The sequence below is a fragment of the Cuculus canorus genome, chromosome Z (genome assembly GCF_017976375.1).
Source record: "Cuculus canorus isolate bCucCan1 chromosome Z, bCucCan1.pri, whole genome shotgun sequence".
In the NCBI taxonomy this organism is placed as follows: domain Eukaryota; kingdom Metazoa; phylum Chordata; class Aves; order Cuculiformes; family Cuculidae; genus Cuculus; species Cuculus canorus.
The window spans coordinates 74,768,899-74,787,613 of NC_071441.1; the positions used below are offsets into that span (position 1 = coordinate 74,768,899).

General features: G+C 43.3%; 1 protein-coding gene across 1 annotated transcript in view; it reads right to left on the reverse strand.

Annotated features, from left to right (window-relative positions):
* The window catches only part of LOXHD1 (lipoxygenase homology PLAT domains 1), a 186,826-nt gene that overhangs the window by 16,982 nt on the left and 151,129 nt on the right, over nt 1-18,715 (reverse strand). Inside the window, exons 36-38 of the mRNA XM_054054590.1 lie at nt 14,672-14,789; nt 7,634-7,811; nt 1,643-1,828 (exon numbers count right to left, since the gene is read on the reverse strand). Coding sequence (XP_053910565.1) covers nt 1,643-1,828; nt 7,634-7,811; nt 14,672-14,789 — 482 coding nt within the window. The remainder of the gene's footprint in view (nt 1-1,642; nt 1,829-7,633; nt 7,812-14,671; nt 14,790-18,715) is intronic.

Here is an 18,715-nt window from a genome sequence, read left to right on the forward strand (position 1 = left end):
TTTGAAAATGAATCTAAAAGCCCATGTTGATTCCTTCTCAGAAGGACATCCAAACCACCTTTGCAACTGCAGAGATAAACCTGCAGTGGGTATTTTGACAGCCCATTCCATTTCAGCTCTAGTTTCAAGGAATAAGTGTTTTGGCAGCTTCTCCCAAGTAGCAAGTGGTAGGGCAAGAGGAAATGTCATCAAGTTGCACCATGGGAGTTTTAGACTTCATGGTAAGAAAAATTTCTTCACAGAAAGAATTCTCAGGCCCTGGCAGAGGCTGCCCAGGGAAGCAGTGGAGTCCCCATCCCTGCAGGGATTTAAAAGACATGTGGATGTGACACTTAGGGACATGGTTTAGTGGTGGAGTTGGTCATGCTGGGTTAACAGTTGGACTCAATGATGTTAAGAGTCTTTTCCACTATAAATAATTCTATGATTTTAAAAATCAATTTTAGTAGTCTCCCTTACTACATTAGGTGCCAGCTATATAACGTGACATTACAGAGCTTAAATAACTAAATTATCATGTATTATGGGAGTAATAAATATTAGCATGAAGCTTGCAGTGGCTGGGAATAAAACGTTCATGAAACCAGGTTAGTTGGATGGTCGCATTTCCCATATTTCACAACAGATAGAGTCTAAAATAAGATTTCTTTCTTTTTTTTCCCTTTCTTTTATTATTTTTTTTTTAACAACAATAAGGAGGCAGACTTCCAGTGGGAGAGTCTGATCCAAAGGTAACATCTTTTATTAATATTTCTTGAGATGCATCCTTCTCCATCTGCCACAACTCGGAGAGGTCCAGAGGATGACGACCAGAACGAGCTCACACTGACATATAATCCCCGCCATAAACCAGTTGCCTCAGTACAATCAAGTAATAACTGGGTAGTCCTGCTGCAAGTCCTCCCAGGACTTTGATAAATACTACTGTCCAAACTACCTTACTAATACTGACCCAAATGGGCTTCTAGGAGCTGTCAAACTTCACTTTCAGGCTGAAGCAAGGGCTTGCCATTAGCAAGCAAGTAATTGTTAATGCGAGATCATCTCTTTTAGATGAAGATGGGATGAGATGTCATTACATGCATTTGTTACAAGGTGCTCGTTGGTATCTGAATAACAACACAAATGATTAGAACAGTGGTACCGAGTGCTGCTCTGCTGTTTGTGAAACCATTTCAGCTGTCTGGCAGCTGGGAAATGTCAGAATCTCTCTCAGCAGGACACTGTACACTCACCGTATGATGCAGTGATTTTAATAAAGACAGATACAGATCTTTATTTCTATCTTCTAAAGCTCACTGCGTTATGCCATGCTGCATTACCCCATGTGTCGGTGTCAGACTCATAGCAAGAATTGCTAGGGAAGTGCCATACTGGCCTGTGAAAAAGCCATTGCATTAATAAAATTGGTGTATTGGGATTAAAAAAGCCTGGATGGCTTTGCTTTGGAGGAGCTATCAATATTTTTGCTGCAGTAGTGGCTGCAAGCTCCGACTGAAGCTGGGGACCCATTAGGGCAGACACTGCACCACCACGTGAGATGTTCTCCTGCGTGAAGGGGTTGTGTCTAGACAGAGCAGGAGGCTGCCTTTCCTCAAGAAAAACATTTTCTCAACCTCTCCCAACCCACCACTGTCCTGACCTTTGTTGTCATGCCAGATCCGCACTTTGCAGAGGTCTCCCAGGCTCAGCATGTCCGAGAAGTTGAATTCATCCATCTGGTTCCTCTCAAACTTGTTAGACTTGTTGGACTCTTTCAGAGCCAGGGTCCCGCTGTCACCATTCTCCCCAAAGAGGATCAAGGAAACGTTGGCATCTGTGCCTGCTCCTGGAAGGAGGGAGTAAGTCACACTGTCACCAACTAGCCTGCTGTGTAGGACTGACACCCAGCCTCCAGTTTTATGGAAACGGAGTCGGTAGCGGAAGGCTGGAAGAGGCTGCAGTGATGTTCAGTTACCTCTGAGTGCACCCTACGAATTTAGCTGACTTTATGCAGGATCCTGTAAGGAGGACACTCCATGGTATCTCACAGCCCTGCTGGACTGTGCCCCAAATACAGCTGGAACACTTTGCTTTTGCAAAGTAGTACTGCGAGGAGACAGGAGCATCTGCCTCAGGTGGAGCACTGTGAATTGTGTTGCTTCGCAGAGAATGCCAATGTCGTGATTCCCGTTTTTCCAAGGTGGCTTAGGAAGCAAAGTGACTTACACAGCAACACCCAGCAATTTATGGAAGAGAGTTAAAGAACATATTTTAACTTCTTTTATCTACAGCCAAAGTATTAGCACACATTGTCCCTGGCTTCCCACCGGACCACAGTCTCTTTTCCATGCTGTGGTCTCCTTCTGCAGTCCCACAACATCCTCCAAAGCTGTCCGCTGGCATTCAGGACACTCAGCTCGGATCCGTCTCATGCTGCTCTCTCTGTGCTATATGGCACAGGGATTTGAAGGCAAACTGCACGCCATCAACTAAACCACTATGGCATCTTGTGGCCCACCATCCCCTCCCGTAAGTCTTCTTTCTCTACACCTGTTTCTCAAAATATTGTTTATGCTGCATTTAATGGAAAAAAAATCCCAGTTTCCCAAACATTAGATTGCTCCACCAACTCCTACCTCTTCTTACATACATGTTAGGAAAAAACTAATTTCTAAGATAATCTTTGTCTCCTGAATTTCATATGCCCACTACCGCCTGTATTTTGATGCAGAAAACAGCCACACTGTCAATGTTCATGACTTTTGGGGAGTCCAAGGCCATAGCATCGCCTTCAATGACCTTACAAATACTCCAGCTGAAAGAGTTACAACAGTTTTACCTAGAATTATTCATAATTTGACCAAAATTATTGCTTTTAGGGTTTGATAATAAAAAGGCAGGCTCATAGAAATAAGTTCGATTCCACGGGAGTAGACATTCATTGTTGTGTCAGAACCAAAGCCCTTAAATTCTGGAAAACTAAAATGAGACCATCAAACCCAGGTCCCTCTTACAAAGAAACTCAGCATCTACTGCCCTCGGTTAGATAGCCCCACTTTGAAAACTCTGCCTGCCAAGCTGTTTCTTACTCAAGAGGGTTGTTAATTCACTTTGGGCCACATGGACAGTACTTCCCACAGCTCCATTCACAACACAATGCAAAGACAAAGCTGAGGGGACTGAAAACTTTCTGAGAAATCTACCACTTCTTTGGGATAATTATTTGAATACAGAAATTAGGAAGAAACTGCAACTACTCCTATAGAGGGGACGAAAAGAATGCTGAAAGAAAAAAAAATAAAGAGGAGAAAATGAATCATACAGAGGAAAAGCAAAGCAACATTTGGTGTCCACGTGAAAAATTGCTTATGTTAAATTCAGGCTAATTTTCAGCAGTTCCCTGGGAAGGACTTAAGAAGAAGGAGAAAGCTTCAGGGATTCAGGCAGTTCATCTGTCAATACCTTTTATGACCCTAAAGCTTGCTGAGGTGAGGAACAAAGCAAACTAAAGTCCATTTCCTTGCAAGGAGCAGGCTCCCAATTAATACAAGGTCTCAAAAAGCACAGAACCAACTGTTTCTTAGCAAAACCTTCCCTGCAGGAAGAAGCTTATGAAGGTCTCACGCCGTGACATTTCCCTCACAAGCAATTAGCAGGAGATGTGAAAGAAAAGAACAGAAATTGCTGCATCAATGTACATTTCACCTTTTTGGGTCCCTGATTTTGTTGTTGTTGTTAATTCCAGGAAGCTGTCAGAGAAATTTAGGAACTGTAACACGTTTGACAAATGAAGAGATGATGGTCCTGTGGTTGCACAAGCCTTAACTGGCAATGAATGCAATAGCTTATGGGTCGATACTTGGGTCAGCAGCACTGAACTTCATCATCAACACCCTGAACAACGACAGAGTGCATTCTCAGCAGATTTCCAGATAACATTAAATCTGGGGGAGTAACTGACATGCTGGATGGCAGAATTCCAATTCAGATGGACCTTGAGAAACCTGAAGACTGGGCACCAAGAAACTTGAGGAATCCCACAAAGTTCAGTAAGGAGAAACACAAAGATAGGAGAAACTCTCTACAACGACCTGAAAGGAGGTTGTGGAGAGGAGGGAGCTGGGCTTTTCTCCCAAGTGACAGGGGACAGGACAAGAGGGAATGGCCTGAAGCTCCGTCAGGGGAGGTTCAGGTTGGATATCAGAAAAAAATTCTTCACAGTAAGGGTCATTAGACACTGGCAGAGGCTGCCCAGGGAGGGGGTCGAGTCGCCTTCCCTGGAGGTGTTTAAGGAACGGGTGGATGAAGTGCTGAGGGACATGGTTTAGGGAGTGTTAGGAATGGTTGGACTCGATGATCCAATGGGTCCTTTCCAACCTGGGGATTCTGTGATTCTGTGATTTTCCCAGATTTGTACATGCTGGAGAGCTGAAGAAGATTCAGATGCTTTTAACAGTAACGTTCATAGTCTGGTTAAATCTGAGCTAACAGTGAGTTTTCTGTGTTCAATGCAAACCACATATTTGGCTACCTTAGGAGGGCCACGGCCAGCAGCTGAAGAGACGCTCTTATCCTCTTTGCCCATACTTAGGAGGAGCCCATATTCAGACTGTGGTGCCAGTTTGGGCCGCTGGGTCATGTTGAGACACTGAGGAGGGCTCAGCGGATAGTTGCCAAGATGTACAGCAGCTGGGGCACACAATTGTGAGAAGACACCAAGGGAGAGGAGCTGGGGCAGGTGACCAAGCACCCCTTGACCACATGGAGGGACAGTGATAACAATAACAGGGTCATGTGCTGTGGAGATATCAGACCATACCCTAGGCAGTCACAGCCACAAATTGCTGGGGAGGTTCAGTCTGGGCATCAGGAAAATGGAACAGGTCTGGATCAGACGCCTGGGGAGATGGTGACATCACCGTCCTTGGAGATGTCCAAGACTCAGCTGGGCAGAGTCTTAGCTTATTTGACCTAGTGCTGGCAACAGTCCTTTGAGCAGCGAGATGGATGAAATAACCTCCAGAGGCCCCATCCAACAGAAGTGTCTATGATGTTATGATTCTTACTGAGCAGCTGCATTATATTTAAACAAACTGTAGGCTTGAGTCACAGCCTTCTGGGGCCAAAGAATGTCCTTCTTTTGACCTAACAGACATGGATAAGGCACTAAGAATTGACACCAACGGACCTAAATTATGTGATTTGTAGGCTGTAGCTGAGCTGACAACATCCTAATTAATCTTATAACAGCAGAGAGAACCTCCAGCTTCATTAATGCTTGGAAAAGAAAAAAGCAGTGTTTATTCTTTCTTCACCTTTATTGCATTACATGTATACAATGCCTGCACGTAGACTACAGAAAGTCTGTGCAAATAAAAATTAACAGGTGAGGGCATTTTTGTGCCATAGAAAGAGCCATCAGGATATCTGGCTCAACTGAAGTTGTGTCTGTGGGCCATACCCTGAAGAAAATGACATTGTGATTTATTTTTCTAATAAGATCAAAAGTGAACTGAAACCTTTTTTTTTTTTTTTAACCAAAGATTATCTATCTGACTCGGGATGTGTCTGCCCTAACAACCTCATCTCCGCATACCTTGGTATGGTCTGAGAGCTGCCATCTCAAGTGCTTCTGGTGACCTCTGGACTTGACCTTCGGAAGAGAAGAGTATTTCCCTGATGCAGCCCCTGTATGTTACGTGATCACCTAAGCCGAATGACTTCTGGAATGGCACACTGTTACTCAAAGGTTTCTTTGAGGAAAAAGTAAAACAGAACTTTTGTTAAATATGTGTGCATGGTGGGAAGGAAATGACTACTGCTTTCTAGTTTGCTGCAGGACACTTTTTATGGGATTAATTTACTGTAACTTTAGCCATCTAGCCTACCTTAATTGGACTGGCTCTGTTCGAATCTGATGAAGACAGAGTGAAAGAGACCCTCCCGAGGATGATCTAGACCACTGATTAAGATTCCTCTCCCAGAAGAATTGACAAGAGACAGACTAGATTAGAAGGAATTAAGACCACAACTATAATTTTTCTGGGAGCAATAAATAGGTGAGATGAATCCTGCCCTACATTTTCTTTTTAGCTTTGTTTCAATGCCTCTGGTCCTTTGGAAATTTGAAAGCTATTGCAGAGAAAAAAAATATACCTAGAAATAAACACATCTGATTGTATTCATTTCGGAGCACTGCTATCCCTAGATAATGTCAGTGTAGCAGGAGATGATATAACATGTTTAAACCAACCTTCAGGAATAAAATAACTTTTTTTCCAACCAGAGATAATTGTGGAATACACAATAATCAAAGAGGGGAGATGGTTCACGATTTGTACCTCTCTAGATAAGCTGGATAGAGTTCAGCATCATATCAGTGGGCTGTGTGATCTAACCATAAACAGACTCTCTGAAACCATTCTGTAATCTGCTCTTTCCTACCAATTTTCACTGTTCATAATGAAATAAAATGTTTCGTCATTAATACCCACCATCTTTCATCCAATGGGAAGGACAGATCCGTCTGCTGTTGCTGTCATCTTCTATTCTCCTTTCATTTCATTTCCATTGCCTATGTGAGCTAGGGCTGGATTTCACAGAAAGGTCACAGGAAGACCTACCATTATACTAGATGGATTGCCAGATACATAAACAAATCTTCCTCTCTCGCTTTTGTTTTTCGTATTTCACTACATGTTTTTCAGACAAGTAGCAGGCAGAGGAGATAGATGAAAAATGGCGAGGTAGCATGAAGACAGGCTGCCAGAGGAATTTTGATATTCTCAGATCAAACCTCAAAAGCTGTATAAATTACCACTGGTAAATCCATTAAAAACAACAACAACAACAACAAAAAACGGAAAAAGAAAAGAAAAAAGAGAGAGATGTAGAGACGAGGAGATGATTATGTGCACTGGTGTGGCAGAATCTCCTTTGAGGGTCAACCTTTCAAACAAGGCATCTGCCAGATCATGTCTAACTTGCCCCATTTTGGCACGAGGCAGCATGTATGTCATTGCAGCTTTCATTTCAGCAGCCTGACAGAAGTCCTCATGAAAAGAGGCAATGATCCCAGGAAATGACACAGAAATCTTATTTCTTGGCTTTTGAAGCTCTGCAGCCTTCTTTATACTCTGTTCCACCTCTTCTATCTGGTGTGCATTTTGGGGTGGTTATTCACAGCCTGAGATAAATGGTCTCAAAACACTTTGAAAAGGAGAGTGAGTTATTACTGTCATCTCTGAGCAAAGTAGATAGTGCTGACTGAAAACCTGGAGCCTGTTGGCTTTGACCATAACCTGTTTTTCCATTCTATATGGAGGGACCCAACCTGATAAAAAAGAAAAAAGGGGTTCCTGACCATCACAACATAGTCTGGCAGTAGCTTCTGTTAAAGTTTCATCAGAGGAAGCAGCAAGCAGTCAGATCTAGTCCTTGAATCTCAATATTTTATGCTCAGTGCTCAAATGAGGATGAATCCCACAGCATAACAGTCATGATGAACAGCCAGCCAAAATGGTGATGTTTCCACAGAGTAGGATTGATTATGCTTTTTAACATAATTTCAAATTAGACAGGAGATGTTTTCCGTGGCTATAGTTAAAACTCTATGCTAGAAAAGTCATAAAAATATCCATCATGGACATACCTCCAACATCACTGGTTTTAACCTGAAGAGTGTACGTTGTGTCCTCCATCATCTGCTCATCATTTATCACAGCTGGCATCTCACACACAAGGCTCCCCTTCTCATTTTTTAACTTTGACAGCCACCCACCATAGGTAAACGTGGCCACTTCTTGATTGGCCAGGTTCCTCAGGGTGATCTGCGAAGAGCCAAAATAAGGAGAAAAATTCAGCTAGAGTTCATTTACTGTATGAATGAGGGCAAAGATCAAACTTCTGAAGTGCACTGTGTGATTGGACATGGTTAGAGCTCGGTCATAGCTTCAAAATCTCTGTTGGGCTCTTCTGGGACAAATAGAGCTCTCTCCCATGAACATTTGCTGTGGTGGCTTGTCCTGAGAAACTTCACAATGTTGGGCACTTTCTTGCATCAGGTAAAGGATGTGAAGAAATCTGGTCGTCTGATGTAAGATATGGACAAAGTTCATCTCTAAGAGAATCATACCTTTCCCGGGAGCCATTATGGAGTTTACTCCAAAGACAAAGTAACAGAGATTTATTAAAAACCTCACTACCACTCCTTGACGAACACAGTATCTTTCTTTCGCCTTCCTCCTCTGTGAAAACACACAGCAATCGTTGTAAAGATATGCAAACCAACCTCAAACAAGTTAAAGCATGATAAAATTAGGCCAGCAGAACTTAATGCTTCACACTCTTCTCCCTCTGGGAAAAGGTGACAGAACAAACAGTATGCAACAGATATTAGTCACACTGTCTAACATGTCATGGGAAGGAGCGCAGATGCTGTGGTGATCGGAACAGAACAGGAAACCGTTTAGAATGATCCAGTGAGCTCCAACAAACACCTGATAAAATGCCCACCTTTGTGTGTCCTGTTCAGTGAGGGCTCAGTGGAGCATCAGTCTGCTGGGAGAAAGGCATTACATTTGCCTATGGCAAAACCTTGGCAGTAAATTCCCACTAAGCTGGGGGATTTGGAAGGATGTGAGGAGACAGGGCATTTTTGTTACCATCTAACAGAAACAGAGACCATACACGAGTGAAGCAGTGCACCAAGAAACAGTGTCTTGCAAGGCACATATCTGCAATGGCCATGGAAATGTGAGCACCAAACAAGTCAGAGAAATGTGACATGAGAATAGGAAGAAGCAAATCATGGAGTGGTGGAAAATATTACATTAAAAGAGACACCTAGAGGTGTCTAGTTGCACCTCTGGCTCCAAGCAGGCCTAAGTGCAAGGCCATGTCCAACTGGGTTTTGAAAATCTTCAATGGTGGAGATTCCCCCAGCAGAGTGGACTTCCATCCTACAGCTGCATCACTCCCATTGGGAAGATATTTTCTTCCTTATATCTGATCAGGATTTTCCTAGCTGCAGCTCATGTCTGTCGCCTCTTGCCCTTTCAGTGTTCACTTCTGAGAAGAGACTGAGTTGATGTAACCTCCATTTAAGCAGCAGAAGACTGCAATTACGCTCCCCTAAGCCTTTCCTTTTCAAGGCTTAAAAACTTCGTTTACCTTAGCCTTTCCAAGAGTGCCATACTCTTCAGCCCTTTGACTATCTTACTGACCTTCCACTGCACTCCGATATATCAGCCTAAGAAACTTATAAAACTTGAGATAAAATGTGCTCAAGTTCTCTCCTCAAACTGCGTGTGTCCCAGTCCATGCACTTCTGTTGACCCCAACTAAACTTTGCCAGTGCCTTTAGCAGTTCAAAAGAATTTTGCTCCAGGTTATAAAAAAATGACTTTAAAGAGAGCAGTAGCTACACTTGAAGCTGAATCAGCAGCCATGCTATTCGTGCATTGTACGGTTCTGTGGGTAGGACACTCATCTGGGGTTTTCTCTCTGCCTGATGCTAAATGGGGATCTGTAACACAGCACCTTCACCCCAGAGGTACAGTACATTTTGGGCTGTTGAAGCTGTCCCACTTTTCTGAAAAGCTGCTTATTCACAGACAGTGACACCATTACTTTGTGGTCAAAAAACTGCTCTATGTGTCAAGAGGTGTTGAATCAAATCCTTGCTTTGAACCAAGAAGAAATTAAGTCTCCAAGATCACAGCTGGTGCCCTCTCTGTTGGGTTACAGACCAAAAGGAAGTCTCCTCTCTCAAGGATGAGTGGCGTCCAACCTAGAAACTTCGGCTATAATTCATAAATTTGAACTGTGAATAACCTTGGGTTGAATGAAAATGCACCCTTTTTCCCCTTTGGATAAACTATTTGATGGAGAAGGTTTCAGGCATCTATACCTCTGCCTTGCTTAGGAAGGAAAGCAACACTGTTAATAGCAAACAATTTCCCTGAGCAAAGCTTGCAGGGAAACGTCAGGAAAGCAGTTGGGGGTGGAAGCAGATTAGACTTGCCAGCTGGAGTGCACTCACAGACAGAGAACTGACCTCTCACAAATAACCAGCCCATGCCCAGTGCTCCAGGTGCTGTCTGGGAAAAGGTGTTTGGCTACTAAAACTGCAGCAGCAAAATGTCCTTTGTTTCCATCCCCAGCCCCTCACCCAGGAGAAGCAATTTCATCTAAGTGCAGCTTCAGGTAAGCAGCACAGAGAGAGCGAGCAGCCTCTGCTATCTCATTCTGGGTGCTGTTCCAGAGATGAACAGACAGGAAAAAGAGACTTGTGGTATGAGCTTTATTTGCTCTGAGGAGATCACAGCAAGGGACATGGATGTAACAGGAAACCTGTGACAGGCTTATCGCTCAAACCTAGCACAAACCACCTAAAAAGCAGGCATCCTGCCCAAGTGCATCATGTCAGCTCTTCCCATGGTCAGTGGTCAGAGCTGGGTATCACCAGGGAAGCAAGACATCCCACCCAAGCTGAGGACAGGTAAAGAGCCGTTTAAGGCCTCTGTCTCTCTCTATCTCTCTGCTGAACACCGACGATGCCTAAATTATTTGGTAGAAAAGCAGAAAGCTGAACATAGCTTTTTGAATGGCTAAAACAACACAAAATCAATCCCATCCTTCTAGGAGATATTTGTGGGTGTTACAGGCACACGGGAAGATGCAGGATGTTGATTTGGATCATAATGGTCAAGAAAATCAACTCAAGGAGCTGAGCTGAGGCTATTTTTATGTTGCCTATTCCTCTTAGAAAAAATTAGGTATCACTTGGCAATGAGACTGCTGCTTTACATTGCATCTGAATTATTTTTTTAGGATAACTAGAACTTGCTGTGGACAACCTGCATGCTCTTAAGCTCAAAAGTTATCGCTAATTATGCATAGGTTTTAACTGGCCTGTAGAAGACATATAGAAATGAAAAGGAAGTGGGAGCAGTCCTTACGAACAAAACGTTGATAATTTGCTTTATAGCCGAGCAAATTTAGTAGCTGACAGGAATATTAAACCAGGAACTTGAAATTAATTGTGCACTGTATCCTGTAACAGAAAAGGCTTGACACATCCGATGATTTGATTTACCTCAACCCAACCTTGCCCAGCTGCAGTGTAAAACATGCTCCGCAGAGGCTCACACCTCCCTGACACCAAAATACATAGGTCTTGGGTTTCATCTTTAAAGAATCAACCACACGTTTTCATGATTCTGTTGCATATCATTAGTCTTCGCTTAAAACCAGAGTCCTCAGATTAAAACAAAAAGACTCTGCGCTGTTGCAAAGAACAACAGTCAGCTTCAGTTATAATGAATTGTCTCAAAATCTCCTAATCTCCTTTATATAAAAGAAAAAGAACTGAATAAAGACCAAGTCCCACATTCAGGATTATTTGTGAAGTGTGAATGCAATGCAATTAGTGCTTCATTAAGACAGCTTCTTATCTGCCTGGCTTTGACAGCACAAAGTAACATTAAAATTCTGAGGGAAGCAACTCTGCAGAACTCAAGTCTTACAATTCATGTTATTTCACTCTGAGAGCTCTCATCCCTCCTCATTTTTAGTTTTTCAACTTCATATCTAATACACCGGGCAGCAAGTGAAATCATCATGTGGACTGAGGAACTGACAGTCCCAGGAGGATATTTCCAAACTGTGCATTTGGATAAGTTGCCTAATCAGAAGTCACATTTTTTTTATGCTACGGATGGTGAAACACTGGCACAGGTTGCCCAGAGAGGTGGTGGATGCCCCATCCCTGGGAACATTCCAGGTTATGTTGGATGTGGCTCTGAGCAACCTGGTTGAGTTGAAGAAGTCCCTGATCACTGCAGGGGGGTTGGACTAGATAACCTTTAAAGGTCCCTTCCAACCCAAACCGTTTTGTGACTCTATGATTCTATTCTCAGATTTTTCAGAGTCACAAAGCAACTTCATGGCAGCTTGGTGTGGAACAACCCGAGATTCAGCATTAGGTCAGAGGAGCTGAACAAAATCTGTGCCTCTCCCAGCAGTGGTGAGATCAGAAAGCATTGCTCAGCTTTAGGGAGTTTTCAATATGTCTTTCTGTGCATAGCAATAATCAATAATATTCATTTTGGCTTAGGCCAAATGAATATGTGTACCTTAGGGGGTACACATCACTGTACCCCCTAGAGGATTAAGTGTCAGTGTTTAAATCTTATTGCCACTTTCGGTGCAGTTTGAATCTTTGGCACCAAGTTCATTACTCTGCTGAGACTCTGAATGAAGTTTTGATGTATTCTATGTTGACAGAAATTAAAAAAGGACTACTTCTTTGCTTGTAAATTGAATCTTTTGGCTGTGTACATTATCGTTGATAATTTACGCATTTGAATCGGTATATACGCACTTCTATTACTGGTAAACTAAAACCAGTATGAATTATGACCAGCAACATTTTACAGAAAGACCAAAGAGAATTAGAAAGATCGCTTGTTGTAATTCTAATAGAACAAGAAAACTGAGAATATCCTGTAGATAAATGGAGCAACAAATGGTTAATTACGGGGTTGATGGCTTAATCTAGCTTCTCATTTCACTGTGCTAGTTAGCACTAACTGTGAACCATCTGTCTGAGAGTTTAGCACTACCCCCACAAGTATTTCATTATGCAGTTTTAATATGCACTTTTGACAGAAATGGAAATGGGCTCAGATCAGTTTTCATGTCACACCAGGCTACATAATTTTTCAAGGCTGGAATACAAATCAGAGAATACAAATCCTTCCTCCCTTCCTCCAGAGCACTCCTGTCTTCACTCTCTGCCTGGGAATGCAAATGCTCTGTTTACCTTTGCAGGGAAGGTGGGAGAGAAAGCTAATAAATAAAGTTCTCTACATATCTCCGGAGCTAGAAGATCTTCCATGGTCTGTTTCTCTAAGAAAAATAGTAATACAGGTACAGTTTCCCAAAGCTGCTACAATCCTGTTCTGAAACAGTTGCATGCATGGTGTGCCTGTTGCTTCCCTAGAGCTCCAAAAGGACGATAAGCCCAACAGATAGGTCCACATAAGAGTCCTTTTTGTCTGCCTCTCTGGGAAAGCCTTGCTTTGGGTGGGACAGTCCAGCAGGATGGATTGTCGGACAAAGCTGGCAACAGGAGCAGGTGCTACCTACCACTAAAGATGCGGCTGTCCCTTGCCTTTGAGCTATTGCTAATTCATGACTGAAAGATCTGGAATGCCTCTGGATGAATAAGCTTTATTTTATTTCATTTCATGTGAATTTGATTTATAAAACTCGGGTAAGTATCAGGGAACTGGCAAACGGAGTTTGACCAAGATAACTGCATCAAATCAGAGAGCAGATTGAGTTATTCCTTAGGCACAGGGAGAAAAATTGTGTCTGGGGCATATATTTGGAAGATATATGCGGGAGGTCTAGTGCTTTGGCAAGGTGCAGAAGAGCTGCTGAGAAAAAACTTAGAAGTGACAATGCTCAAGTACACAGAAATGCTTTTTAGACCATGCTACTAGAGTCATAAAATCACAGAAGGGTTTGGGTTGGAAGGGACCTTACCAAGATCATCCAGTTCCAATGCCCTTGTCATCGGCAGAGACAACTTATACTGGATCGGGTTGCATAAAGCCCCATCCAGCCTGGACTTAATAGAAGTGAAGAGTAATTCATCAGTTTGCTGGAAACCACTGGTCCCCTAGGACCAGTCTCTAGAAATACACTATTTATAGGAAAATGAAGAACAGTTTCAGACTAGTCAAAAGGATAAAGGACCCAAAAAAAAAAGGAAAAATCTTTCACTGTTCTTACTGACCACACATTAAGCTATCGGGTCTTACCCTATTGTCATAGGAAAGTCAAGATACAAAAATTCAGCAGGATATTTACTCCAGAAAAAGCGTGTTAAATGAACATAGCACAGGTGTGTTTCTACCTTAATAACATCTGATGGTGTGAATCTGTTCATCACTCCATCTCTATCTCAGAAATATAATTACAGGCACCCAGAACAAACAAAATACATTTTGGTGCCTAAATAGGTGATATTTACATAGGGTTGATGGTTCGGTAGAAAAGATAAAGGCAAGAACAGTGCTTTTGTGTGAGAGAGGACATCAGGGAAAAGTACAGTCAACAGAATTGGCAGGAGCTGTTTTGCATGCTGTATTTAAAACACAAGAAGAAAATGACACCTCATTTGTATGGAGTAGAAAAGAAATAAATCTACCTGTTAGCTAGAGCGAGAAAGGAGGGGGAGAGTTGTGATGCCTCACATGCAAGAATGGATTATTTGGAAATATCCCACCCAGCCGAGGCTCACATTAGCTGTCCCTGCCTGGCAGAGCTGATCTGCTCTCCCATGGGGTCTGATCATGGCAAGGGTCTGCAGGAGCTGAGGGTACATCCCAAGGACCAAAAAGTATTGCAGGTGCCCTGAGTGGCAAGTCAAGGCTCTTCTGCAGGAAGGGAGAGTGAGATCTAACAGCAGAGACTGTGATAAAGCTTTAACAGCACAGCCTTTGCTTTTGCTCTCTATTTTGACTCAAGTCCTGCAGGAAAAAACACATGAGAAGCTACATGGAAAGAAGCAGAAAACAAATAAAATGGAATCAATCACTGCTTTCCTCCTTCTGAAGGGCCAAGAGGCTTCAACACAAGCAGTCTGTAAAGAGACGTGTGACATGAAGTGTGTTACCCTTTCCATGAACCAGTGCGGGCGAGTCCCCTTCCCGTCCGTCCGAATCCTCATCTTCCTGAGGGGTGCGATATCGGCAATCTCCATAATAAAACTGTCCTCTTGGCCTCGCTCAAACCTGGAAGGATTAAAATACTGGTGAGGTTTCCCACTGCTTTACAGACTCGCTGTGTCTCGATCCCCTGTCCATGCAGCAACTCACACCTCGCCAATAGCCTCAAATTAAAAGTTTATGAGTGTGCTTTATTGGACTCGAGCATTTCTGTCCTGCAATCACCAGCTACTGTGCTTTTGGCAAGACACCTCAGTGCAGATTTGACAGGGATTCCTCCTCCCCTAGAAAATCAATCCCATACAAGGCACCTGGAGTTGTTCCAGGCAGCCTGTAGCATACATTATCACTCTGTTTGTAACCAGAACAATAGACTCACAGTCAGTTTTCTGCGCATCGCATTCCTCCTGGCATCAGCCCATGTGCTTGCCCTCAGCCCATCACAGCTAGAAGGCAAAGCAATTTTGCTTAATCTTCTTTCACTAAGATGCAGCACATAACTTTCCTTTGCCACGGTGATAGACAGCTCCTGCAGCTCAGCTAAATACAGAAACCTGATTGCAAGCTGGAGCCCAATGCCTACGTTTAGCAAGTGCAGGCAAATTGTGTTAAAAAGGAGCCAAAACCAACTGTCCTGCACGACTCTCCTGAATTTAGGGAATTTGGATTCGCAAACTAGCTCCGCCTTTGGTAAGAAAATGGATAGGTTTGTGTGACATTGCATGAAAGACCTTACCCTGTGCTTGGCTGCTGCACGTAGGCAGTAAGATACGTTGGAACTGCTCACCCATAGCAATCAGCAGAAAGCAGGAAAAGGGGAAAAACTAACATACGCTTCTTGAAGAAAGAAGGCTTGCTTCCCTCTCAGCGTCAATGGTGGTAGGAAGAAAGCCTCAGGCTTAATATTACTCTGTTCAGAGCAAGTGGGACTTCTAGGTTTGCCCCCAAAATAATCTAGCAGACCCGCTGTGGGCTTGGAGATGGAAATCAAGATCTTGCTAACTAGAAGACCAAATCCAGAGGGTCTACGGAGCTACCGTGGCTGCCTTTTTTTTGTGCAAACTTCTCTTTGTGAGTTACCTGAGTTTGCAGAGAGGTTTGGGAAGAACTCCGCAAACTGTGGCCACAATCATAAACGAGACAATCCATAATGATGACATCTCATTCCTAGCAACGTACTTAGCCTCCTACAGCTGTGCAGTGCCAGGACATGGAAAAAAAACAAACCCTTTCTTTACCAGTCTCTTCTCAGATTACCCCCTGCAGCATGAATGTGATTATCCTCACACCATTATCTAAGCCTGCATAGCTGCAGATGTTAGCAATAGCGATTGGCTCAAGCCTTTCAGTTTTCATCCAGGCATTGCTTTGTCTGCACCCCCAGCGGCATTTGGATAGGGCGTTTTGGTCCCCGTCCATTTCTAGTCATTGAGGGCTATGTTTGCTCTTTGAAAAACTCCCCTCTCTCTTGTTATTTGTCTTTCTGTGGTACTGGATACCAAGGCAGCCTGTCTCACTGTGAGAAACAGAATGTGCTTTTGTGCCTAGACTGGATTGATTTCCACTCTACTTAAGAAAAAGGTGTGACCCTTCCAGCCTGAATTATCCCATGATCCTATGATCAGTTTTCATTACAATCACTGTTACCTACAAAGCTGCATAGAATTCTCTCACTTTGCTCCTTTCCAGGCTGAGGAACTCTAAGCTAAACAGTCTGTTAGCAAAACAAACCATTATTTATCTTCAGTAAATGCCCTGCGTACACTTTCTAAGGTTGCTGCTCACCTGCTGCTTCCAAGAAGTCATTGTACCAGAGGAAAGAAATTGCTAAAGTGACAAACTGGGTAACCCAAGAGCTCTTTTCTATCCCTAATTTATATAAACATGAACATAAGCCTGAAAAAAATTGAGAAGGGAAGAAGTACCCAGACCAGCTGACTGCTGCTATTGCTTTTCCAGGTCACTGATAGCATTTGTCTGAGGGATTTCATTAAGCTTTCCTACCCATACCTGCACTTATAAATATTTCTATTGCCCAGAGGTCTTGGCAATAACAGTAATGTAGATAAAATTGCTCTAAATCTGCAGCAGCTTAGACAGACAGTTCTTCGTAATGCACTAAGCTGCTGTGAGTGGATTGGCATTGGATGTCCCCTATAAATACGAAATGTCTTTTACCATTTGGTTCCAGTGGCTCTCACCCATTTCTCGCTGCTGGTGCAAATTCTGGCAAGATTTCTATGCAAAACAGGAGCCGGGGAAGCCTGTGTTGTTAATACCTGGATGAAGACTAGTGGTGGTGGTGTGCTGTCAGGCAGTATTTGCATTTGGGGACTCACATATCCTCTGCAGAGGGTGTTAATGAGATAACAAGAGCTCTGTACAGGAGATGGGATATAGAGCATCTTCAGCGAGCAGAGATATGGCAGTATATCCCCAAAGAACAGCACAGCATCCTGAGGATATTATCACATTAATAGCTGTGTTTTACCTGTCCTTCTACTTTATACAGTCCCAGATACTTTTCATCACCTTTTGCAGATCTTGTACTTGCGGAAAACAATCCAAGCAAGTAACATGCAAACTGTGTGGAACTCTATTGCATTTTCATACCCTTACAGCAGACATTATCTGTCCCACCCACGCAGATAGATAAATGTGATGTTTTCTGTAGGCCCCATAGTTTAGGGACATCATTTGCCTGGCCAAGTGTGGAGAAACGGCAATCTGTCTCTCGAGGGGCCGGAGCTGTCTTTGTCTCTTTTAGAGATATTTGGTTGATGTACCCTGATATGAATTCTACTTTGCTTTTAAATACCAGCGGTCATTGTCCATTTTCCCACCACTAGGACTGAATATCGAGCTTAAAGTAGAATCATACAATCATAGACTTATAAAATCATAGACTCATAAAATCATAGAATAGTTTGGATTGGAAGAGACCTTAAAGATCATCCAGTTCCAACCCCCCTGCCATGGGCGGGAACACCTCCCACTGGATCAGGCTGCCCAAGCCCACAACCAATCCAGCCTTGAACACCTCCAGGGATGGGGCCCATTTAGGACTGTCTGGGGTCTTGGAAGAGGGTCATCACCAACAACCAGACACACTGGTAACCCAGGTGCCTTCCTCCACACTCTGGAATTCTGACTGTGATGGGGAGCAAGGCCAAGAGCTAGGGCTTTCTGCATGACTCAGCTGTGCTTCTCCGGAGATTTTAGTCAACGCCACCTCTGCTGTGTTTTTTTTGTTATGCTTTTTTTTTTTCTTAAGAGCAAACAAGGCTCATGTTCGTTACTAACTAAACATATGAAGGTTTCAAGCTTAGCTGAACACGCTTACCCAGACACCCACTCTGCTATGACAGCAGCAAGTAAAACATTCCCTGAGCAAACACCTCTAAGCAGGGAACCTTATCTTCAACTATCCAGCCCACACGTGGTATGCAAAGCTGTGGCAGAGGAACTGCATGGCCAGGAAGCTGGGGGAAGAGTCCAGCAACACCTCAGCAAGCTCAACTTTAACCATGTGGCCAAATGTTCCTGCCCTCCTTATGCTCTGGAGATGTTTTGCTGATTAAGATCAGAGGCAGTCAGTTAATTCAGTTTAAGGTTCAGTTTAAGGTTAATGAAGACCATCTCTAAAAGCTGATTAGTGCCATGTTCATTCTTGCCAAAGCTTTCAGTACCGAGGGAGGTGCTAGAAAGGAACAGGAAAACTTGAGGAAATGGATCAGAGGCCAGCGAGTTTTTTTGGCTTACAGAAGTGCTGGCATCAGATTGGGTTTACAGCATTAGCTTCTTCTGCTGAAGAAAACATGAGATTTCACCTTTTTAGTCACATCAGAGCACCCAGTGCAGCACTCTAGCCAGCTCATGGCATGTTTCCATCTTTTTATACCATAAGACCACATCTGGGCAGGCAGATGTCATCATGTGTCCCTGTTGTGCCACCTGCAGACAAGCCAGCTCCAGTTTCAAAACCTCATGTT